Source organism: Centruroides vittatus, unplaced genomic scaffold (genome assembly GCF_030686945.1).
Source record: "Centruroides vittatus isolate TY-2023 unplaced genomic scaffold, ASM3068694v2 contig_5, whole genome shotgun sequence".
Lineage (NCBI taxonomy): Eukaryota > Metazoa > Arthropoda > Arachnida > Scorpiones > Buthidae > Centruroides > Centruroides vittatus.
In genome coordinates, this window is record NW_027122286.1 from 2897915 (window position 1) to 2924812 (window position 26898).

General features: G+C 27.7%; 1 protein-coding gene across 9 annotated transcripts in view; it reads right to left on the bottom strand.

Moving 5' to 3' along the window:
- Window positions 1-2145: 2145 nt before the first annotated feature.
- The window catches only part of raskol (Ras GTPase-activating protein raskol), a 112005-nt gene continuing 87252 nt past the window's right edge, over window positions 2146-26898 (bottom strand). For 6 of the 9 annotated variants that reach the window (XM_067273892.1, XM_067273891.1, XM_067273895.1 and 3 more), the window contains 17 exons: window positions 26297-26414; window positions 24116-24181; window positions 23923-24019; window positions 21791-21870; window positions 21651-21713; window positions 19663-19778; window positions 19309-19457; window positions 19147-19222; window positions 17067-17157; window positions 16045-16164; window positions 15721-15974; window positions 13211-13619; window positions 9899-10172; window positions 9560-9827; window positions 9350-9479; window positions 6699-6901; window positions 2146-3697 (listed from right to left, as the gene is read on the bottom strand). In XM_067273892.1, the coding sequence (XP_067129993.1) occupies window positions 3436-3697; window positions 6699-6901; window positions 9350-9479; window positions 9560-9827; window positions 9899-10172; window positions 13211-13619; window positions 15721-15974; window positions 16045-16164; window positions 17067-17157; window positions 19147-19222; window positions 19309-19457; window positions 19663-19778; window positions 21651-21713; window positions 21791-21870; window positions 23923-24019; window positions 24116-24181; window positions 26297-26414 (2776 nt within the window). In that variant the 3' untranslated portion in view covers window positions 2146-3435. The remainder of the gene's footprint in view (window positions 3698-6698; window positions 6902-9349; window positions 9480-9559; window positions 9828-9898; window positions 10173-13210; window positions 13620-15720; window positions 15975-16044; window positions 16165-17066; window positions 17158-19146; window positions 19223-19308; window positions 19458-19662; window positions 19779-21650; window positions 21714-21790; window positions 21871-23922; window positions 24020-24115; window positions 24182-26296; window positions 26415-26898) is intronic. The other 3 variants (XM_067273896.1, XM_067273894.1, XM_067273893.1) reach the window with 3 other exon arrangements.

Here is a 26898-nt window from a genome sequence, read left to right on the forward strand (position 1 = left end):
AAGCCATCGGACGAAAAAATTACAACTTAAACGGTAATTTTTCTTCTTTTTAGAGTTAAATTTACTACTCTATTGTGATTTAGATAATTTCGTTCAAAAACGCGATTTTGATCGCAATTTCCGACTGGCGTCCTCTTAACCCATAAGTCCCGGTCAGATCACACGAAAATGCGGCAGATAGGAAGTACCCCGGGGGCACCACGAGGAGGTAAGGCTCGGAGCATTTTGGTTTCCGCCCCCATTTAGTCCGGAGAGACGCGTATTTCGTCTCTCCGCATTAAATGAAGTCAAACAAATAAGACGCCCGATTGTTATATTACATTCTTATTATTTGTGTTGTCGATTGTTTATTGTTTCGTCAATCGGTTTATTGATATTTTCACAGAAATTTTTGCTATTTATAAATCAAATTCTTCACAATTATATTATTAATGTATAATTAATGAATTAAATTATTGCAGACAATTTGTAAATTCGTTTTAGCAACAACATTCTCCATTGCAACTTTTTACTTATCCTGTTTTTAATTTACATAAATTCATAAACATTCACTTTTTCTAAACATATTTCTTGTCATTGTCTTAACGGTAGCCACAAAGAGTTAATTATTTTACAGAGAAATCTTCGTTTTTGTCATCTTGAAACACGTTGTTTTGCACGTGGAACGAACAAGGAGAGGGTTTTCTCGTGCGAGTCTTACATTTTAATAAAAATATATATCATTCGAGAGAGGGGAAAGTATTTTTACTTTCTCGGCTGTTACATATAGCAGCGAGAAAGTATGGCGATCAGTCAAAGAATGACCCATCAAGATTTTTACATTTTTGGACTCGGGGACCTTGAAATTCGGGGAGGGGGTTCTGTATGTATGGATGTTAGTGTGTGTGTTGTACGATTTTGTTCACCCTGTTTGAAGCCTAATAACTCTTGCGCTTTTTGTCGAAGATTTTAGGAATTTTGCAGGAAGAGTTCGTGTATTACGGGAATTGATTCAATTAAATTTTGATGGTTAATACCAAGTAGATTGTCCGTCATTTGATTTCTAACTAATTCGTTTTAGGTCCCAGTGTCCACGAAAATTTCCAAAATTTACAACTTTTTAGTCACTCTCATTGAACTGGAAAAATTTGTCTTTATTATCTAATATTGCGAAGAAATCAGTCTCCACTGTACTGGGCTAGAGATTGGTTCGGTTAAGTTTTTGTTTAAGTAAAATTCTGGCTCTTTCGCCAGGGTTTTATTTATTTCCCTAATTTCCTAATCTCTTAATTATTTAATTACTTCTTAAGTAGAAATAAGTCGAAACCGGCTACTTTGTACTTGAATATCTGTAGTCTTGGGAAAGACAAATTTTTATGTCAACCGATACATAAATCGTAAATTTAAAGAAAATAAATTCTAGAGCTTTTTTTGTATCTTGTTCGTCTCATTCATTAAATTTGGTTGTAAATGATGCTGCCAAAGTAACAGTTAATTTTTTGTACTAGAATTGTACTAGAATTATACACGTTTTTTCTGCATCCCCTTACAGATGGGACATACTAAATCCTAATATCACTGGTTTAACATTGAAATCCGTAAGTAATATGGGAGAGCAGAATAAACGCAGAATAAATATATCAAATATTTTAATGGATTTTTTTAAATGGATGTTTTAAACATCGGTGGACAAATTTTATTATTATATGAATGTAAAATCAAAATTAAATAAGAAATATTATATTAATTATTTGAGTTTTTTATTTCATCGTATTTGTAATTTATTCGTACTTTGTCACTGTAGAAAGGAGTCCACAAATCTAATTTTAAAAGGGAGGATTGACAAAAAAAAAAAAAAAAAAAAGTGACTTCCTGATTTAAAGCTTTTAAAAACTAATAATTAATTAATAAGATAAATATTCCTTAATGTATTATCCGCGAAACAGTGTTCTAATGGAAAACTACAAATCACCACAAAAGAGTTTCGAGCGCTTCAGGCTCGTTAGAAGTGCTTAATGAGCTAAGTATTCTTGACGATGAATTGAATGGCTTCCGGGCTCTGTGTAGTAATAATTTTAGAGTTTTGAATTAGTGTTTTTGGATAATAATTCTTGGAGATTCATATCAGTTTTAAATTAAAAGACATTATTCACACAAAAACAATCGTTATTCTTTTATCTATATCATATATATTTTTATTTACAGGTGCAAATAATCCATATACATTTTTCGAGATTATATACTTTTATGACAAATAAATATGAGGTTTTTAAATAATGAAACGATAACACAAAGAACCGAAAACACTATATACATCACATTATGCATAATATAATACAAAAGAAATATTACAATAGATTCGATAATGGCAAGATGATTAAGAAGATAAACTCTTTACAGTGCATCTTTTTTTTTTTAATATTGTTTGAGCAATTTATATATATATTTATATATGTATATATCAATGAATACACGTTGCGAATTTAATACTAAAAAATATATCACGTACTGTACGTCGTAAAATGTGCCATAAAGCTGCGCGGTGAGCCGTTTCTAAAATACTTCAAGTATGCATTGAAGAACTGTAGGGGGTAACTGTAACGAGGGGCATATTGCGAGATCTGGCATAATAACCAAATCCTTATTCAAATTCAAATATACGTGATTTAAATTTCGATAGACGATAATAACAACAACAAAGTATCGAAATAATATAAATGGAAGCCAACGTTTTTTAAATATTATTTCCGTTCGAAATTTTAATGTTCGTTCGGTCTTAATAAATTTAATTCAATATGTAAGAAATGCGGGTCTTATTCAAAAAATGGCCTAAAACTTTAGTTTTCTGTCGATACAATTTGTCTCGAGGGACCGAATATCTCAAACTAGAATCGCCACTTTGACTGTCACGCTTGTTAAATCATAACTGTTTTTTGTACTTTGTATCAACTTCCCTGGAGAAAAACTTCATTCTGAGAATAACAATATGTATTCTTGTAAGGTACGTACATTTTACTAATTTTAAAGTATAAAAAAACATTTGACACCATTCTTTAGAGGAACTTACATTTAAATTTTGTTATAAATTCTGAAAAATATTTAATTTTATGACTTGTGATAACCATTCTATGACCTACACAATGACGTTTTTAATAATAATACTAATTGCAAATCTATATGATGCATCAGTAACTGTTCTCCTGTAGAGAATAGTCTGTGCAGTTCCGATTTGAGCAATATCAGATGAACGATTCTAACAACCACGACTATAACAGACTGTTTTTTAATTTAAAATTTCAATTAATTTTACTTTGAAGTTAGCCATATCAATGTCAAGCTGATCCGTTTTTCTCCTATTTCGACTTACAAGATCTCTGGCACAATTTCGAACCACGAAGTTTTTACTCGTAAACTGACGGGGTTGGCTGCATAATTTAAAAATTCAAAATGTACCGTTCAACACGAGCTGCTTTTGTATTTTCCGTCACCATTTTCTAATATAGCCATTTTGACTGTTGGCGGCGAACAGGATATTCCGTTTCTACCTTGCAATTGATACCTGTCCTTCAACAGTGTCAGAGCAGTCATGAGACGGGTATTGGCAGAATCTAGACTCTGTATCTTCCTTTCCTGTGCGTCGATTACTTTTTGCTTGACGGCAATCATTTCTTGCATCTCTTGCTGTTCTCGACGGAGTTCCTCTTCCACAGTTATTAATCTAATAGAATGATTAAATATTAATTAATTGCTGTAATCTAATAAAGCAGACTCTTGATAACATAAAGTGGAAAAGACACAGAAATTTTCGAATTAATGAAATTTTTTAGTTACTGAAGCTACCGTTATTTTAATGAGATTAAATATATTGTTTGTATTGTGATATTTACAGACTTAAATACAGTATATTTTATTATTTTTTAGATAGGTATGTATATACTGTATATACATAATAATTAATTAAATATTTTTATATAATATATATAATAATTAATAATAAATACTTTTTTGCAAAAGGCGAGCCTTGTTACATTTTTCAGTAATGAATAGTTATATCTTAAAATTAATTAATTATTATATAAAATAAATCTTGAAATCGAATGATATAATTATTTTTATTTTTTAAGTACTTTAATGCTTCCCACAACCTCCAAATAATAATAATATATAATAATAATAATAATAATAATGCTGTGTAAAATATGTATTAAAAATTACTTTTGAATTATACAGAAATTTTCACAAATAGAAAAATTTATTAAAGTTTGTTGGAAACTGCTTAACAACAAGAACAAAAAAAGAAGCCTTTGAACTGAGTTGAAAATTTAAAGAATAAAATGAACTTAGATCAAACTTTTAACTTAGAGGTAATTTTCATTTTTAAATAAAACATGATGCACATATTATTGTACTGTACATTTTTATAATAAGATTTTTGAAAGCAAAGATGGTCAATACTCTGATCACTCAGTCTGGTTCTTATTTTAGTAATGAAAAGTCCTGCTACTGAGAATGCCCTTTCATATTCAATTGATGTGAATGGAATCATCTTTAATGCATTTAAGAGAAGACAGATGTGTGTTTTTTCACCTGTAGCCTGGAAGATTTCTAATTTGTTTTCGAGATATGTTGCAGTACTTCTTTTACTGTCTAGTTTTCTTGATTTGTCTACCTCGGCTGCTTTAATAGCGGCATCAAGCTTATAGCCCAATAATTTGACAACTTGTTTGGCTTTAATAATCAGGTTTATGAAAATCTTTATACCTGCATACTTCATACTCATTTGTATCCTTGCCCAATTTGCACAACCTGGCATAATGCAGTTATTGAAACTACTGGGCATGGTTAAAAATTAAGACAGCATCAGTACAATTATTCATGATATTACAGGTTCCGACATCTAAAAAATTTTCAGAGTCTTGCCACAAATAGGCTACATATTGATTATTGACAATCTGTGACATGCCATAACAAGCAAAAATAATTCTAATTTCTTTGAAGTGTCAACAATTTGTTGTACTTGAAAGAAATTAGAATGAAATCTAACTTCATAAACAATTTTCAATGAAACTTTGCAGAACTTCATTCCAAGTTTTGTCATTAATATTACATGTAATAACAGGTTCACTTCAAACTTGCATGAACCATCTTCAAAAACATGCAAAATCTTTTGTATGATTTTCTAATCTAAAGGGTGTAATCTATAATTTGTAGTTAATGGTAAAAATTGAACTGTTAAACCTTTTAGAATGGAAATAATAGAATTAGCACTGCAATTATCAGTAAAAAATAATTTTTCTGTTTTCAGCAATCATGAAGATCTATCAGTAACTTTTTCAGCCAGTTAGAAAAAAAACTCTAACATCATGTATACTTTCTTATTTGCTGCATATTATATAGCTAATGTCTTGGCATTGTGGAAACATAGCACTTTAAAGACTTTCCAATTAATAATGATAGCAGTGTTTTTTAATGTAGTTTTTGATATAGCCAACAGGTAAATAGGACAAAGATGCCTAATTAAATGGCCATTTCTATCACTACACCTTACAAGTTTTTTGTGTGAAGCCGTATAAAGTCAAATATATATTAGTGCCCACAGAAACATTGACAAATTTAAGAGAGCAATCTGAGTGAAATGTTGCAAATTTTAAAAAAAGAAAAAAGTTGTGTGTCAGAGCAAAATTCACAAAAATTCAAACTCAAAATATTTTTAACTTTCAAATACTTTAAACACATATTCTATTAACTTTATTCTATGATGAATGACTTTTGAATTACTTTTTAAAGTAACTCACAATAATACAGAGAGTTTGATAAATAATGGATATCTTATTATAGTATAGATTTCTAAATTTTATGAAAATCTAAAATTTATTGCTAATTTTTACATTAGTATTTAAAAAGACATTTCTTTCATCATTAGATGTACAGAAACTACAGGAGTCCTCGAATTTGAATAACTTGTTCTTTTGTATATAATACTTTGATACCTCTAGATATACTTTCAGCCAATAGAAATTTTGTGATATGTGGCAATACTTTCTGCCAGTTTTAGCTTCAGTGACATCAAAATCATTTGTGAAAATTCATTTTTATTGTTTTCTGTTCAAAGGTGTAACATTTTAATAATGTTCTCAATTACTGTTATATTCAAGTTATTTTAGGGTTATCACACAAACAGACTTGAGACCATTATTTTATTATAAAACTATCCAATATAATATGAACATCCAACTCTGACATCTAAAATGCATTTTGGCACTTTTTGCTATGCCTTCTTCAGTTAGATTTCTTATTGGAGTTTTACACAATACATCCAGACTCAATACAATATCCTTATGACAACATACCTATTGAGAACTAATTAATAAAATAAAAGGGATAAGAAACAAATTGGGATAAAAAGTGAGAGGCATATAATAATTTTAATAATGTATTACACATTGTAACATATTTGTTTTCTCTCTCTCTGTAAAAACAGAACTTTTCCTATCTCAATAAGACATTTATAATTTTAGCTCTCTGGGAATGGCACTCCCTTTATACCATACAACTATATTATTCAACTTTCATGCATATTTTTAGGAGCATATTAGATTCAAAAGTCAGGACTCTTTGTATTTTGTACTTAATAAATATGAAAGCACTTGTTTGTCTGTGAGATAATTTCTGATCATCATCTTCCATAAAAATAAAACTTATTAAAATAATTAACAAACCTAGTAATGATATTTTTCATCTGTTGATCTTTTTCATCCTGTTGTTTTCTTATACGTTCTTCTCCTGCCTCTAAACGAGTCTTCCATTCAGATACAACTTGAACTGTGATATTTTCCTGATGAGTCAATTTTTGTTCTGTATCTGATAATTTATTTTGAAGTTTTTGCATCAAATGTTTCAGTTTTTCTATTTCATGTTCATACTAAAAGATTAAAAAAAGACCAAAAAAAAACAAAAATTATATTTCACATTATATAAAATATCACAAAATATTGCAGATTATTCTTAATTAATTATTTTAAATACAGTAATACATATATAGTGTGCAATTAGCTAATTAAATTGGACATAATGCAGCTTTCTGAGTTAGCAATAAAATTTTAAATTTCTTGATTTAAAAAATTAAACTTACATTTAAGATTAATTTTTTTTAACTTTTAAATCAGAAAAGTAAAAAAATAACAGCAAATAAAATTCAGTTGAAAGTTCAAAAGAATTGCCTAACCTTTTCTACTCTTATCTCTGGAAACAAATATGAAATGTTGAAAATTTGTGAAGTATTTGAATGAATTTTTGATCATAGAGAGACAGACAGACACAGACTTAATGATCAAATTTGTTTTTGATACAATAAAATTTAATTAATAGCCAAAGAAATATTATCAAGGAGAAATGCCAGTTTAAAAAAAAATTAAATAATATCAATATCATATTTTTAATCTAATTTTTCATAATATGAGCAAAATAATTTAATGGATTAACATAAAACAGATTACACTATATTCTTCTACTTAAGTTTTTATATTATCAAATCAAATCTTTATTAGCAAAAAAGGAATAATTCCCTGTTGCGGGGGTAATACATAGATGAGAAATTCACAAAAGTATTAGAACAATTTTTTTGTAAATTATTTAACACATACAATTATTTTTATAGTAAAAGCTGTATAGACCTACCCTAAATGTATACAATAAATACAGTTCTATCTCAAGTATCCTTACAAGAACTACTACATTTTATATACTGTTATTACACATTAGGCTTCATTATTCGTTATCTTATATTTCTTTGCATTTCCATAATTTTAATAAAGTAATTGTACAATTTATAAAGATCTTTTTTGTTCAGGTTGTTTAAAATATTTCTAAAATCAAGAGATGAGTTACACTAAAATATCTGCAAAATGTCATGAGTCAACATGCTTACAAGCCCTTGGCAATTGTATAACAAGTGAAGCATTGAAAAATTCTTAGATTTACACCAAAAGCACTTGGTGTTTGAAAAATTAATATATAAGTTACAATAAACAGTTAATATTTGGGGGGTTGCAGTTGAGCTATTAATCTTTTCACATTAATGTTACTGATATAGTTATATACGGTTGAGATGATGGTGTATTTAATATATTTAAGTACCACCGATGATAGTTACTTTGACTTAGGTTGTCTTGGTCTTTATTTATGGATTGTGAAATCGCAGAGTCTACAAACAGTGTGTAGCCATATTTCTAATCTTGTATATTGTTTTTTTTAAACAAAAAATCTGACACTCAAAATGAATTCAAAATTTTATTAAACTTGGTTTCCCAAAGCTGCTTGGTTTTTAACTTTTTACTTTGTTTGATTGTTTCCTGGTGTAAGAAGGTTATATTGTTGTCACTTCTGAATTGTAGCCAGTAATAAAATTTAATTATACGTTTTAGAAAAAAGGGAAAAAACCAGATGTGATTGGTTTCATGGCGAATGACATAACTAGAAACAGTTCTTTCTAAATGGAATAATCTTCGGAGGAAATAGATATGAAAACATTCTAATTTATATAATAGTCTAGACCCTAAATAGGGCTTGCATAATAAATAATTGGATTTATTATTGAATTGTATAGTTTCATGTATATGTTCAAATTTGGTGTTTTTAAAGTTGAGCATAAGAACAGATTATCAATAGCCTGCTTCACTTTGTTATTTATGCTGGAAATATGTGCTTTAAAAGTAATACTCCAGTCAAATATAACTCCCAAAAAGTTAGCTTCCTTTACTGTTTGTAGAAGAGAATTATCAAGATATAGTTTAGATTCTTTTTCTGAAATTTTATTACTGTTTCGAAAAATGATAATTTTTGTTTTAGTAGGATTTATTGTTAAGTGAATTGTTTTAAAGTATAAATTCAGCTGGTTAATTTTTCTTTGCAAAGAGAGTTTAGTTGGAGCCAGAATTACAAGGTCATCAGCAAATAAAATGTAATGAAAGACCTATTAGACAAAATGTAAAATGAGGTTCAGCTTCACTCATGTTAGGCCACTTTCTATATTGATTTATTATTACCATTGTTAATCAGATTAAAAGCCACAGTTTAGTTCTAAGTAAAAAAATAGATTTAAACCATGAGTTACTTAGATCTTGTTTCTGCAATTGGTCTATTATGTTAATCTAAAATGTTAATTTTAGATTAACATAATAAACAACTAGGCAAGAATTTAAAACTTCAGACTAATTAGATTTACTAGAATCTAATTAGCAATGCACTAAAAAATTGTTCCCAATGTGAACTGATATTTATTCATATAATAGTTCAATTTGAGGTTAGGAAATTAATTTTTCGAGAAAAATATATTTTTTATTTATTTATTTTTTTCAAACTTTTCTATTACCTCTTCAATTGACTTTCCATTTGAACTTTCACTTTTTGCTCTTCTACTACGATACTTTAGCCTTTTCTGAGATCTTCTTGAATTTCGTTCATTTGTTGTATCAGTATCTAGTTCCGAATCTTCGGTATGACTAATTATATTAAAATAAATTAATTTTGTAGCACCAAAATAAAAAGATATATGTTTATATATATAGTTTTTTAAGCATACTTTTGTTTGTCATTATATTCTTCAAACTTTTTATGAAGAGAATAATGTTTTCTTCCAGTTGTACCATAAAAATGATTATTTTCATTGCGGTTGCACCTTCTGGCAAAATGAGGAAGAGATCGTATCTGTAGATGAGAAGAATGAGATTTGGTTGCTGCATGCATTGGACTGGTTCTTAGAGGAGATTTTACTGGATTTCTCCGTTCTCTCATTGGGGTAGAACCACAACTAGAGCTATCTGTAGAGGTACTGAAGTTGGCGGCAGTATCTATTTACAAGAATATTGTTTACTTTAAAATATAAATTCAGTTGAAATATATTTTTAGAATGACAACTAACCTGAACATATTTTATTCATTTGAACTTTTTCCTTATTGTTTTCATATTTTTCTTCTTCGCTTTGACTATTGGAAGGGAAGTGATACATTGGGTTACTGAAGGCAAGAGGAGGAGGAAGGCAAGTTGCTGGCTGATGAGATGTCTCCTGTTGAAAAACGGGGTCCACGGGTGAACTAGATTGGCTGTATGCAAATGATTGGTAGCCAGAGGAGGCCACTGTGGACAGCTGCAGAAAAGAACAAACGAATGGAGTAGAAGCAAGGAGAGATGCAACCTAGAGAAGGCAAAGACAGAAGAAATTGCATACGAAAGAAAGTTTGTTTTATTAGAGACAAAAACAAGAATATAATTTAGGATAAACATGACATGTGGGCAATTACAAATGTAATCTGAGATATTTCTTCTAAGCATCATTAATGAACTATCACTATTAAGACATAAAGAACTAGGAATAAGCAAAAGTAATTTCACTGACTATTTGTAAAAGGCAAGACAAAAACAGAAAAATAGATTTTTTTTAAACAATAATGATTAATAACTTAGAGTAGAAATATGTTAAGTTATTTTATCTAAAATAATTTTGCAAGTATCATTTAGTATTAATTTATTGAAGAATATCAAGTGAAATTAGTATGTAAATAATTAATTTAAACTCATAAAAGCTTTCATAGTAAATTCATTTTAATGTTGTTGAAACATTAATTATTTTTTTATTAATTTTGTCTCTTGAGCCTAATTACATTTTTACCATATGAACACTTATACTTCAGACACTATCCCATATTATTAGCCAATAAGAAAATATAATCATTTTATTTCATAATTACTAATTGCAATCATTAACAACATGGTGTCCCAAAAGTTCTTCTACAGTGTTAAACTTTAGTAACTTAAAATGTATAAATATTATCAACTTACAATAAACACCATTTGAAAACTCAGGTAAGCTTCATCAATCTCAAGTGTGATACATTGTTGAGATGATTTTTGAACTGCAAAAACATTCATTGCTGCTGCTTAATGACTGTACGTGTACTGTACATAATGCATTTGTAATGTTAAATTTAAAATTTAAAAAATAGTTTTGATGTGATCACACACAAAAAAGTCTAATGGCATTAGATTGGTGGACTGAAGTAGCCAGGCAGCAGCAGGCTCTCCTCTACCAATCACCTTTTTTAAGAATTTCACAAAACTAATCAATAAGCGATTTTATTACACTTTTTGAGTGGTGTTTATTGTAAGTTTAATAATTTATGATTATGATTTAAAAATGCTAGAAAGTTTAAAACTGTAAAAAACTACTGCAGAAAACTTTTGGAATACTTTAAATCTGAAATTATTCTATTTTAATTATATATTTTATTCAAAAAGTTAAAAGTTTATATTTAAAGTTTATATTAAAAACAGATTTTATAGTCTTGAAAATAAACTAAACAATGAATATACCAAAAAAAACTTTTTTAGTGCACAAATAATACAATATTAAAATTATGGATTTTATTTTTTATATAAAATTTTATTGAAAAACTAAGCTTATTTATAGAAGTTCTCATGTGAATGTAATAAAAACTTTAAAGCTAGAGATTTGTTTATAAATGAAAAGTTAAATTCCTATATACAGAATTTCATTTTTAATTCTAATCTTGTGATTTATAACAGAATTAATGGACTTCTAATCTGTTATTCTAAATAAGTAACTTTTTTATGAATAACAAATTACAATTCCATTCACTGTGTGTATAGTTTTTTCTTTAAAGCTCTTGTGGTTTAAGGACAGATTTCAGAACTGTTACCACATGCTCATTATAAATCTTAAAAATTCTCCATATATATTTTTCACTTCTAGTGAAATTAAAATATTTAAAAAAAAATTTTCAGATCTATGATTATAACTCTGTATTTTCTGTATGTAGCACTAAATTCATATATTATAACAAATAAATTATAAACCTATTTTAATATATATATATATATATATACACACAGTGGAACCTCAGTATACATCTGCTTTAGAATACGTCCAATTCAGAATACGTCCTGTTTGGACGAAACAAATTTTGCTCGGTATACGACTTAATTCAATTATACGCGCCATCTATGAACAAGTAGCACTATCGGTGTACTAGACCAGACTAAATGTTCACGGTCCCACAGTTTATAACTTTGTTAAATTTCTTCTGATTTTAATTTGTAAGTAAAATTTTATTATTTTTATTAATCATGAATTGCAAAAAGGCAAATGAAAAGCAACAGAAAACTAAAAAAAATGACTAGAATCACAATGAAACTGAAAAAAGAGATTGTTGAGAAATATGAAGGTGGCATGGGTGTTCGAGATTTAACTCTTGCATACCGTATTCCGAGAACAACGATATCGACAATCGTGAAAAATAAAGACATTATTAGATCTGCTGATGTTGCAAAAGGGGTTTAATCAATTTCTAAACAGATTATTAGTATTAAGGAGAGTTTGATTTGATTTGATTTCGATTTAATGATTTAAATAATATAATACAATATACTGTAATAACTAAAAATCTATAATAAAATTTATTTTTTTATTAATGTGCTCAAACAGTGTTTAAATTATTTTACAACCCATTAATATATCATATCAAGAGGGTTTTTTTTACATGAGAACGGATTAATCATTTTTACATTACTTCTTATGGGAAAGGTTGGTTTGGTATACGTCCTATTCAGTATAAGTCCAAACATCAGGAACAGATTAAGGTCATATACCGAGGTTCCACTGTACATATATATTAAATAATTTTTACATTTTAGTTAGCGTATATGTTTATGGTAAAGTGTCTGGTACAGATTAAGAGGAGCTTGGATTGGCAAGAGTACATTACAGTATATAAAAGTGTGTATATTCAATGTATACATACATTGAATATTCACTAAATATATATTACAGTAAAAGTACATTGAATATTCACTAAATATAAATATATTATATTTTCACTAAAAATATATAAAAACCATATTCAACTAGAACCTATTTTTGTTTCCAGTACTGTTTAATGATGGTTAAATGTTTAAAGACAAATGGTTTTGATCTAGTCGAGATCTTCTTCAGATCTATGTGAAATGGAATGTGACTGGATTAAAAACGTTTGTCTTTAAACATTTAATTATCATTAAACAGTACTGGAAACAAAAAAGGCTCTAGGTGGATGTGATTTTTATTAGTATTACTTTCATTTTTTACGAAGTTATTTCTCCATTCACTAAACGCAATAAGTATATACATAAGCTGATTATCATTATCATATATACAATATATTTTAAAATATTACTTACTTGACTTATAGACAATTGACTGTCTTTTATATTGGGATGATCATTTTCCCCTGATGAGGTCACTGCTTCATCTTCAATACTTGGCATCCTTTCTGGAAAATGGTTTACTGGAAGAGGTCTATGATTTCTGTTAACTGGAGATATCTTGCTAATATTAGATGGATTCTTTATTTCATTCTTCTCTAAAAAGTTAACTCTTTGAAACATAGAATTCTGTATGTGGACTAGTTGGCTTTTCATTTTCTGGGAGAAAACATCTTCACTGTTGAAATACTTTGGATCATCAGATTTCATTGAAGTTTTTTCTTCATGAAAATGATCAGAATTCAGAGCACTGAAGAGAACATAATCGTCAGCTGTAGACAGGTCTGAAGCTGGTTTCTTGCTACTACCCAATAAGTAAGTATTTCTAGAAATATTTACACCTAAATCAGTTACTTTATTTACTTCCTAATGTATATAAGGATGCCAATCTATCATTTATTGAAAATATATTTTAAATGTTTTATCAAGTTTAATTTTTGAACTAAAACTGCAATTCATTAATCTTTTATTTTAATTTAGAAAAATTAAAACTATCACCATAATTTATAATAAGAATATTTAGTTATGATCTGGTATTACATAAATTACAATATAGAATTTTTTTCAATTTGTTAATATAGTTCAGTAAATTTTGAATAAGTTAAAACAAGCTATTTTTAAAAAATAACTGGCATCCTTATACATGTTATCCAAGACATTAGGCAATTAGAAATCCAGGGGAGTTGTATTCAATTCTAGATGATAGATGTATGGTAAATATTTTCCAATTAAAATAATACTTCAAGTTTTATAATTTTTAAAAAAGAATCTGTTTAACTTCTAAAAACATTAGCTAAATTTATAATTATTATACATGGTGGTCCATTTTAATCAATCCACTAGAATAACTGGTGAGTCCTACAAAAAAAAATGCATTAAACCTAAGATGTTAAACTTTAAGGGGCCACAAAAAAGCACTTGGCCATCTATGATAAAACTATCATAGATGGCATTACAATCAGTGGAAATAGAGCCAACTTCATTTTCTTATATGGAAACTCTCATTTTGCATATTATGATTATGCATAAAAACTAACTATTATCTGAAACATTTTTCCAAAAGATGCACTTATCAGAAGTTGGGCTTTTCAACTTTTATACAGTCACCACACTGTATATGCATCTGTAGATATCTATGAAATATCTAGGAAGATATCTAGGAAGAAAAATGACATGAATCAGTACAATGGCCCATACAATTGCTGGACTGTTTTGACTTTTATTTGTGAGGATATTTTAAAAATGTTGCCTGTGAACAGGAACTAACAACTAGAGAATATATGACTGTATGTTTCTACAATCTGTTCAAATTCTTCCAATGGGAACAAGTCACTAAAAACTGTGAGACATTTCCAACTGACAACTCCACTTTCTTGAATGCATGTCTTTGAATAACATTTTCAATAGGAGAAAACTCTGAGAGACAAGGGAACTCATGTTCATTAAGTTCTGCTAAAGGGTTAATAACATGAAAAACTTCTTGAGAAAATTTAAGGTAACCTAAAGCTGCACTTGAGGAAAAATTTCAAAAACTAACCAAGATCAACATCATCTTTTTATCACAATGTAGCATGAGTTTTTTGTATCAGTTTATTATTTGAAGAATAATTCCACCAAATAATAATAGTTTCTTAATGATTTTTCTTACTTTTTTTCAATGAACTTCAGATTTTGTGTGCATGTGCACACACTGTGTGATGACTATCTTGTATTCTAAGATATCAATTCATATCTAAAAATAATGGCCGTAATAAAAGAATTATGTCTGAATTCTGTTATTTTCAAAAGTCTAAAAAAATTCTAAGAAGTTTTCATTTATATGTATTAATCAAGAAAAATAAATATAAAATATTGCACAAAAATGATTGTGTGTTAAGACATATTTGTGCAGCATTTTCATATACACCTTGCAAAAAGTAATGAGAGAAAATAATTTTTAGACTAAATATTGAAATATATCTAGTGTACATGAACTCAAGTCCATTTTATTGTAAAATTACACTTAAAATTTACATTATAATAAACTAATTATTGGATGAAATAAAAATCTGTATAATTTGTACATTAAGCTAGCTCTACTTATATATACTTACAGTATACTATATAATTTATTCTACCTCAATTATATAGTATACTACATAAATTATATAGTATAGTAATAAGAATAAATTATATATTGTAATGATATATAATTTATTCTAGATTTTCATTACAAATTTACTAATAAATATACTATATTCTAATCCATACTTAAAACTTCTTAATTGTGAGCTTTGTCTAAGACTTGCCATATAACAAATCCAATTTATTTCATGCTACTACATAATAATTGCAATTATAATAAGTTTAAACCAGAACTTAATTTATTATTGTTATCATACTATCATAATTTGTCACTGCATGTAAAATAAAACTGAAATTCTTACCGTGAAGATGGTGCAACTTTGTTAAGTGATGAGCAATTCTTCTCACTATTATTATTATAAACATTCAATGCCAATTCATTATTGTTGTTATTGTTGTTGTTGTTGTTATTATGATGAATGGAATTTACATTTGTTTCTTTAGATTTGTTTTCCAAAAACGATTGATATATCTGATTATTGTTGGAAGTTGATGATAACGAGACTGTTATTTTTTCTAAAATATGCTGAAGAGTAGCTGCATGATCCTGATAACACTAGAATAGTCAAAATAAAAACTAACTTAATTTTACAAACCTTTAGCTTTTTCAATAGAAGTAGCTCTACCTTTTGATTGATTCGAGGTACACATTCTATTAGAATGCCATGAAGAATAGATAGCTCTTTACCAAGATCAATATATCCTTCATATTCTGTAGGACGATAACATTCTTTGGCTATTGGACTCTAATAAAAAAAATATGAGAACATTATTACTAGAACTATTCAATATGAAGAATTAATAATGTATGGTAAATATTCAGTCAAATATTGAAGATTAATAATTGACTGACTATTTAAAATTGAGAATAACGCAAAAAAAAAAAAAAAAAAAAAAAAAATTACAAATTATATTGTGTTTTAGATATCTAATTACAGTAGAGCATCGTTTATCCAAATCAATTGGTGACTGGGGTTGTTTGGATAACTGATTTTTCAGATAACTGATTATGTACGAAAAAATATATTAACCTATCTGATGTTGAAATTTTACTCCATTGTGTGTCACTTCATGTTGAATTTTCGTTGATTTTAAGCCTAACGAAAATTTTTATAATAATAAATCAAAGCTATTGTATCATTAAAAATTATTTCTTTATTTTGTACAAACAAAATAAATATATTGAAAAATATAAAAACAAAAAAATTATACTTTAAAAGTTAATCTAGTATCAAAAACGTTTGATTCAGGACGACACAGTCCGACTGGAAAGCTTTTAGTTGACCGGCTTTCAGATAAACGACACTCTACTGTATTTTGTTTTAAAAAATAAAAGTGAAAAATTCAAATTTTTTCCCCACTTCTAAAAGTCTTTAGATTAAAAACATTGCTTTTGAAATTATGATATTTCCATTGAACTTTCTGTACTTCTAAAATTTGAATTTTAATTCTCTTGTGTTCATTTAATGTCTTACGTATAATATTTCATTATTTGCATATGTACAATACGTATGTTTACAGGTAAATCTTTTAACAATTTTAATGATCTATTTTCTTTAAAACAAAACTGAATTTTGTTTTAAAGAAAGTAAAATGGATTTGAAAAATTGTCCTAAAAAGTTTAGAATAATTTCTATAAACATCTTACAGATATTTGTCGCAGAAATGCCTTCATTGTACTCCATTCTCTTTCTACAAATTCATTCATGAATTCCATGAAACTTTCTTTTCCACCAAATCTATTAAAGAAATATAAAACATTTCATTAAACAACATGCTAACATATCTTATGGATGCAATGAAAATCTTGAAATTAAAATTAAAATTACTATAAACTAAAGCTATTATAATTGTCAATTCTTTTTGAACTCTAAATCTCTTTATACATATCTATCAATGCATTTTGGTTATGGAAAAAGATGCATAAAAAATATATGTATTAACTTACTAAGAGTTCATATTAGCATATTAAATACAACCAAAGTTAAAATTTTTTAGCAAGTCAATAAAGATATCTGATAGGACAAAAATGGTAATTTGCAATTCATTTGACATTAGAAAACTATAAATGTAATTAAAAAATAGTCTCAATTATTAGCTTATGATTTGTCAAAATTGAGCTATTAAACATTTCCAATGTCAAGTTCACTATCAGACAAAGATATATAATATAGATGCTTTTTAGCTGAATCTTTATTTACTTTAATTTGATAGACAATATATCTCCTAAAAAATAATTAAATGTAGACAATAACTTTTGTTGTTAGTGAAATATAATTTGTTATTCAAAATTAGAAACTATTAAATCAAATTTTAAAAATTATTATTAAATTTTATTCTTCCAATTCCTTTTTACAGAACTTCTTCGGAATTTACTTTTGGGTTTTGTATAATTTAATCATTTTTAATGTTTGCAATCAATAATAAATTAATAATATATACCAGTGGTTCTCAATCTTTTTGAAGTCGGGGAACACTAAACTTTCACATTGTTTTTTTGCGGAACACTAAAGTTTGACATTTTTTTTCCGTGGAGCAGTTACAATATATTAGCTTTAAAGCAGAGGTGGCAAACCTTTTTGAAATCAAGTGCACTCGGTCTAGTAGATGATGACATTGGCATTTGCTAATTACATTCCTATGCAAAAGAAAAATCAATACAATGTAAAATAATTTTTGTAACAATTTTTAATTATATATTTGTTTTTTTGCAGAACACTTGAAGTGGCTTCACGGAACACTTGTGTTCTGTGGACCATGGATTGAGAACCACTGATGTATACTACTATATAAATTTTTCCATTTAGCATATATGATGAGTGACTGGTTAATACACAGTTTGGACTACAAACAAATCGGACAACAAACACCTGACAGAACAAACACAAGAAGTGAGACTACATTTAAGATTTGTAAAACTATATTTTAATGGCATGTACATGTGGTTTATTGAACGAGACTTTTGCAGTTGTATACATAACCTCTTTTGCACTAATTAATTTCTGTTCTCTGAATTTTTGTGAGTGCTTTTCTGAACTTTTTATTTAAAAAACTGATAATATTATGGGGCCTAAAAAGAATGGAGTGTCAAACTGTGTTATCTATAGAAACTAAGCAAGAGATAATAGCCAAGGTAGAGAGTGGGCAGATGTCTGATATTGTAGGCAGATGACTTCAACAGGTCTACAGTAGATACAATCTTACCTAAGAAAGATATAATCAAAAAAACTCAAGCAGATAAAGGAGTAATCAAAAATTGCACCTGAGAAACAAAGATGTGTTGTCCATGAAAAAATGGAGAGATTGTTTTTAGTTTGTTATTACATGTAAATAAACATAGTAAGAAAGTATATAAAGTTTTATTTATTTTGGGAGTCTCCAGAACGAATTAATCAAATTCCCACAAAAATCTATAGTAAGTCAATAATCAGTTAATGAACAATTCGTATAGCAAACATGGTCTTTGAATGGATTATGTTCATTACCCAATCACTCACTGTAATATTGATATTATTAAAATGTTTTTATATCTTATACAAAAGTAAGTGTAAAAGAAAGTGATACTTAAAATGCAATATAATATCATCAGTGAGAAAATTAAATTAGCAAAACAATTTCAGATTTAGTTTTCTTTCCATAAAAACACAAAAAAATTATTTTAAGGTTTAGTGCTTTAATGATAATGTATAAAGTTTATATACAAAAAAATAATTTAAATATCTTATCACCTTGTAAAATTGGCTAATGTTTGAATAGTCTTTGCCACTAGAGTTAGATTACGTGCAGCTCGTCCTTGAGGATATTCTAAGGATATTGTAATGAAAACAGAAATATATAATAAACCATTTTATTTAGTTTAGTCATTAATAAAAGAACTTTAAAAAGTTTACCTTGTGTTAGATTAAAAAGACTTGGTGATAAAATTGCTGGACAGAGAAATCTCAAAAATATTGAAGCACTAATCAAATTATTGCCCAGTTCTTTCTTTCCCATAGCTGATAATCTTAATTGATATTCATGGAAAACATCTTGTAATTCTCTGAAATTAAAAAATTTTCTTTTTAATTTCAACTTAAAAAATAAATTTTTAAAAAAGAAAGAATTTATAATCATAAGAATATTTAATAGTTTCACTATTGTTATTGAAACCGATACATTTAAAAACTAATTAAAAGTGACTGCAAGACATACACTGAGATAACTATAAAAATTATTAAATTAAATACAACTATAAATATATTTACTTTGGAAAGTAAGTAGAAGAATTGATTATTTTCACCCATGCCATTTCAACAAATGTCATCAAATTTCCTTGTTGTTTTTGAAGCACAGTATTGTTGGACACTTTCATTGGATCAACCTAAAATTATTTTATATTTAACATTATTTAGAGCATAAATACTACTAGTTATCATATTCATGTGGTATTTAACAAGAAGTGTTATAAAAGTTCCAATAATGAATCAAAAAATCTAAACATGCCAAATAAATTTCTATCCTAATATTTTTCAAAATAATTATTGAGTTTCAATACACTTTCTCCAATTAAAAAAACATTTAGAAAAATCAGCTGCTTTCAAGAATCACAAAACTTTCTTTGATTCATCTTGTGTGAGTTCTACTGACTCAAACCATTTTCCTTTTAAAATTGGAACTATTATTCTTCTGCAACAATCCTATTCCTCTGATCAAGTTACTAATGACTTTTTATTACCCAAAGTTGAAAAAAAACTTTCAAATGAAAATGGTTTGAGTCAATAAAACTCATATATGGCAAATCAGAGAATCTGCAATTCTTGAAAGGTTTTTTCTAAATGTTTCCTGAACTGGAAAAAGGTGTATTGAAGTTTAGTGTGATTATCTTAAAAACTTAAATAAAAATAATTGAACACAATAATCTAATATTTAAGAATACTGGAAAATTTTAGAGATTATAATAATTAATTAAAGAGGTTGTAGCCGAAGTTTTCATCTCTAAAACGTGAACATCGAACATTGAGTGTTTCCATCCTGTAAGCCTAGAAGTTTGACAATGGCGTTCGAAATGTCATTGGAATCATGCTCGACATTCCAAATGCCATTGCCAAACTTCTAGGCTTACAAGATGGCGGCGCTCATGTTTTAGAAATGAAATCTTTGGCCACAACCTCTCTATTAAAATAAAAATTCAAGTTATATATTTTATATATCCATAAACTTTAGAAATAAAAATTTGATATGCATAAATTTTAAAATCATTTAAAATGTTTTGATACATACAATAATAATAATAGAATATATTGTGAGACCGTGGATTTGGCGGGAAAATTTTTGTAAAATGAAAGGAAACTTTCACTTATTTCGATCAGAATTTTTTGTAAACATCTTCCTTCAACTATCAACAGTTAGGTGGGAAAATTGACACTTAGCTGGCAAGAACTGCAAGTAATTGTCAACAACAGACTGCTTTCCCAGGCTAATGCTATAAAAGCTGGCGCAGCCAGAACTCGAGCGCGTCCACACACGGAAGTTATTCCTATGCTTGTGCCCATTGATCTCCATGTCAAGGAATGGAACTCCGTCAGAGAAGACATATGACCGCCATACTTCAGTTTACCGTCCGATCTCGCATAGAGGTAACTGTTAGAACTCTGTAAACTCTCTCTCCCCGAAGACAGAATTAAGCTTTAAGCATAGCTGTCCTTATTAGAATTGTAAACTTATATTTAATCGCATATAATCGCATTTTATCAAGTAGTATCTTAGATGCATAGCCTTGTAACCAATTTTGTTGTTAATCTAGTTAATCAATAAATGTTTTATTTGTTATACACCTGTCTTCTGTCAATTTAAGGACACCTGTCCACTTATTGATGCACTCCCCCACTCGTTTTTGCCCTCCTAGTCATCCAAAGCGACATCGAGATCGGGTTTCGCCAACCCGTGCAGTGTAAGTGGTCAGCGAGGGTTAACCCCTGACCCTCTGCTTATCTCACAATATTATCCTTTTTAAAAGGATAAATCAATATATTTTATATACACTTTTTATTTGTGTTTACTGTGATTTTAAAAGAATAAATCATCCACTATTATTATTATCATCATCATCATCATCAATCTTTATAATTGGAAATATCAAATATGTTTGCAAAAACATGTATATATTTAATTTGCATCATTGTTAAAAACTAATTTTTATAAAATAATCTATGATATGCACATGCATATTGTAAAAAATAATTTTAATACATACTTCACAGTCATCATTTGATTCAAGTACTGCTCTCAGGAATCCTCCTAATGTATCTTGAAGATACTAAAAATATTTTCTCGAGTTTAATTTGGATAAACTTGAAATATTTTTAAAATCAAAATACAATTAATTTGAAATACCTTTTCCCCTAATAATTTCATAAATGCTTCAGTTGCCTTAGTTGCCAGAGTATTGCCCCGAAAAGTGAGATGATGGTCATCTGACAAGATTTAAAAAAAGTTAAATATCAATATTAGATTAATTTACATAACTTTTATTTAATAAATAACAAAGAAAATCTCATTTATTTAAAATATGTAAACTGACATTCAAATATTTTTATAATTAACTCTAAAATATTGTGTCTTAAAATTTTAAAATGAAATACGGGGTCTGGCAGAAAAATGGACAATTATAAACAGACCGTTACTAACTTTTCAAAATATTCAAATGAACTTTTATGTAAAAGATTTTGTGAGACCCTGGGCTGGGATGAAAAACATTCTTTTAACCAGTTAATATATCCAAACAAAAACAAATCTCGATCTTTGCAATTAATTAAAATTAAGGAAACTAAATTATAAAGGAAAAGGGGAAAAAATTAAAATATTTTAATATTAAAACTACATGGTAAAAAGGGCAAAAAATTAGTAAATTAAATTTTTTATAAGACAAGACGAACAAAAAAGGGAATGTCAGTTAAGGTATAAGGTTTGTTCAACACCAAACAAAAGACTGCGTCAAATTGTATTAATAAACAATTGTCTTTCTTGGGAACCAATCTGGTTCAATTTTACCTGGTAACAGAGAGAGAGAGAGAGACCAATCCGGGACTGAGAAAGGGGATTTATAACCAATAAAGTGACAATTTTGCGAGATGAAAGCTATTTAAGTCCAGGCTATAAGAACACTTCATTCTTTGCCGTAGCATCTCAGGAGGCAATGTCCTTTGCTGGAGTGCTCCACCTTCGTCCTTTGCCGATGTATCCTTCAAAAGTTATAGACCTTCATTGAGAGAAACTTCTGTAAATCTGCATTCACCATACATCGTTTCCTGTTTGAGAACTGGACTTGACTACAACATCTAGCAGCAATAGGAAACCACCCTCATTGCTGGACTTTGCTTCTTTTGAAGATTACGCACCAAAGTATACAAGGACTTCAGCCCTTTGTGACTGTAGAACTTTTTTAAATTGTCTAATAAACGGGTTGTTTTGTTTGTAAACGAGGCATCGATCTGACTCAACTGCTCCCACGACATTGGACTGATGAGCAGTAACAGTCAGACGGCATAGAGATAATAATGATGTATTGCAATAATTGATATTTTGTTTTTTAAATTTCTTCTCCCTGGCCCCTCACAATTTCAAACAACATAGTTTGCTATTTATGCTTTGAAGATGACTCATTGTATGTGATCCTCTCTCATGCACAAGCACTATTTGCAACTTATTTGAGGCAGAACATGTTTCCAGTTTATTGAATTCATGACAAAGTTTTGCCTTAAAAAGTTTTACTATTTTGTGGACAATCTTCATATATCCCATTCTTTGTCCACAAAATATTGAAACTCTTAGGGTAACAATCCAAAATGCAACTCTATGCGTGATATACTTTAAAGATGTAAAGAGTATTTGCACGTGAATGAGGGTAACTTGAGTAATGCATCTTCAAAACATAAATGGCAAGCTATGTTGTTTGAAATCTTCCACATAAAAATTTATTTTAAAAAATTCAAAGATTAATAACTGTGGTTCTTCTGTCAGACCTTGTATAAACAATAATTTCAACATTGGATTTTATTAAAGTTCAGCTATAATTTTTCTGGTGATAATCAAGAGAAGCATAACTGCCCTTTAGTTCATTTAGAATCTTACAAAATGTTTTCTACTAACATTTATAAAGTTGAAATACTGAGATGCTGCTGCTTTTGTTATTGAAAAAACTTCTCTATCTAAATTTTCAAATTAAGACATATGAAGATGAAGTGTTTCAACTTAAAATGCTAGTGGAAAATAAAATATTTTTATGAGTTAAAGAGCTGTTGTGTTTCTCTAACTTGAAATGCAATCTTCATACACTAAGAAAAATAATATTATTCAGTGTTTCAGAATTAAATTGTATAGGATTTCACATTAATTATTAAAATGTTTATCCATGTCAATCTAATACAATTTGTCATTTCATATTATCACAATATGGATATTCAGACAATCTCATATCATCAATACTGAACTAATGAGATTTTCCTACTTATTATTTTCAAAAATACCTAATTTGTCAATGTCAGCCATCACAACTTCAGCAAGAAATTCTTTCGCCATGTTTTCTTTATGCATTATGTGCACTAGAGCAGTAGCTATATCTTCCTATATAAATTTTTATTAATAAATTTATTATATTAAAATATCAGAACATAAATATTTAAAATTAAAATACATACATTAATTAATTAAAATACATACCTTAGCTCTAACTCCAATAACAGGTTCCAACATTTCACACAATAATTTTCCCTCAGTTTTTAGATACTGAAAGTTTAAATAAATATTTAAATTATAAAAGAAGATGACAAATCAATATTTTTATTTCATAAATATTTGTGAATAAATTTTTTTTACATTTCAATTAAAAACAAAAAGATTATTCTTTTTGAAATTCTATAAACGAAAATGTTTCTAGTAGCAAAATTCAAATTTGGTATCAAGCAGAATATAAAATAATATATCAAAATTATTGCTGGAAAAAGTCAGTTTTCATATAACATAGGTAGAAAAATTGCTAGTGTACAACAATAAAATTCTAATTTTTGATAATTATAATTAACTTAATTCACTATTATTTTAAGTGATCATTTTAAGTGATCACTATTATTTTAAGTGACATTAATGATGAATAGCATAATAATTCAATATATTTTTTTAACATAACAATTAAAATTTATTTTGATTACTATTCAGTTCCATAGCACAAAGCTAATCACATACAGTAGGGTCTTGTTTTATGCAAGATTGCAAAAACACAAACCCATTTATATCAATGACAAATGGTTGAGTTAATATTTGGATGTACAGGGATAATTCTGATTTTTAATGCAAATACTTATTTTTTTTAAATGAAATTCACTGTGGAGTAAAAGTAATGATAGGAAGTAGAAAATTGCTTCTACTTTTTTATATCTTTGAGAGAAAATTATCTTTCCATTACTATGTTCATCCATATTGATGTGTAACACTCTTAGTGCCATTCAATCTGACTCTTGTTAATAAACCATACTTTCCCAGCTTTTGACAATCCAAATACAGAGAACAATTGACTATTACTGTGGTAAATATCCTGCTTTGTGTGTATTTTTCTAAAACAATATACTTGATATGGTATAATAAAATTCTGTTCTGTATATCCAGACACATTGGACTAAAAGGTTATGCAACCATTTACAATTAACTGAATGAGTATTTAGGCATCTGGGACTATTTGGGGTGGAGCACAAATTTATACAAAATTTTGTTTTATGCAATACTTACTAATGTAACTCCCATATTCTATAATGTAATATACTACTATAAGATTTATAGTCAATTGCTCTTGGACTGATTTCCATACTTTTGTTTGAATAAATTACAAGTTAAAAAATTGCAAGAGTTAAAATAAAACGTTCTTCATAACTTATACCAGTGTATACCTGCATTTCCAAAGTAGTATTGAAAATATAATATTATCAGTATGAAATTTAAGATATTATCTCAAACATTTTCAAAAAGTCTCATTTAATTTACATTAACAATTTATTGTGGAAGTAATTATAAAATAAGTGAAGCAGAATATTTGACACAAAAATTCATAAATTTCATGTGTCTAAAATTGTTGAAAGTAATTGTTTATTCAAAAGCATATTATTGACTTCCACAATTTCTCCAACATACATTTTTTACACATTTTTTTGTATTTTATTGATCTATGAAAATTAGAAAGAAATAGTTGAAAAGTTTAAGCAAAAGTGAATAAATTTATTTTTAAACAAATATTTATTTTTATTTAAGAGATATGCATTAATTTAAATATGGTAAGATTTTTCATGTTTTATAAGAGGCTCTGACAACTTTGGAAAAAGGAAAAGTTGTTTAAATACTTTATAACAAACTGCAAAATCATCCAGTAAATTGGTCCCATCACACAATCTGCATTGGCTTTCAAACTGACTTTTTTACAATAACCCATTGGTAACTGCATGAAAATATAATAATATGTTGTAAGCAACTGATCATTGTCAAGCTTATATCAGAGCACACTACACACATGTAATTAAATGTCAATTATATCTATAATAATAAAAATTACAATTCAAAAAACACCAAAAATAATGTAATGCCTTAATGTTTTATAAGCAATGTTTATCAATAATTTTAATCTGTTTTGCTTGTATTATTATATGCATACATACATACATAAAGAAGAAAGCATCTATACTCCATTTGATTATTTTGAATAAAATTAACATTTTTTCTTATATGTTAAATAAAACATAAAATGTATATTATAATACAATATAAAATTATGAATATATAATAACAAAATTATTTAAGTTCAATATGTATAAATAATGTATATATAATAAGACAATAATAATTATAATGAATACTAACATGCAAAAAATCTCTATACATTGTAAGAGGTAAAATGTCAATTGTCTGGAATCGAGATTTGATCCTTATAGAAGGACAATCCTTTCCACTATTTCCTTTCTCAGTGATTACAGGATACCTATTTTCCAAACCAATAAATTATTATATTAAGCTATTCATAAAATTCATAATTTAATCATTTACAGATAAAGACAGAGATTTCAAAATTTTAGGTATTTCAATTAAAATATTTTGCTTGATTTTATTATTCAAAGAGATAAAAAATCAATGGGATTGGGTAATATATCCAATTCTTTTTAATTTAAAACTCTAAAAATCTTTCTAAAACTCTAACAAATTTTCAAAAAACCTTTAGGTTAAAATTCAAGTAAATATACTCTTTTATACTCCGATTTTGAGTGAATTAACTAGCGTGCAAACAAATAAACAATGAAAGGTGCTATACTTCAAGAAACTTCTTATTTATTAACATCCCAAATGCATTTCTCAAAAGCCTCATCAGTGGGTAATTGAACCTCGGCAACTCCCACTCTCTCAATTACCCACTAATGAGACTTTTGTGAAATGCATTTGGGATGTTAATAAATAAGAAGTTTCTTGAA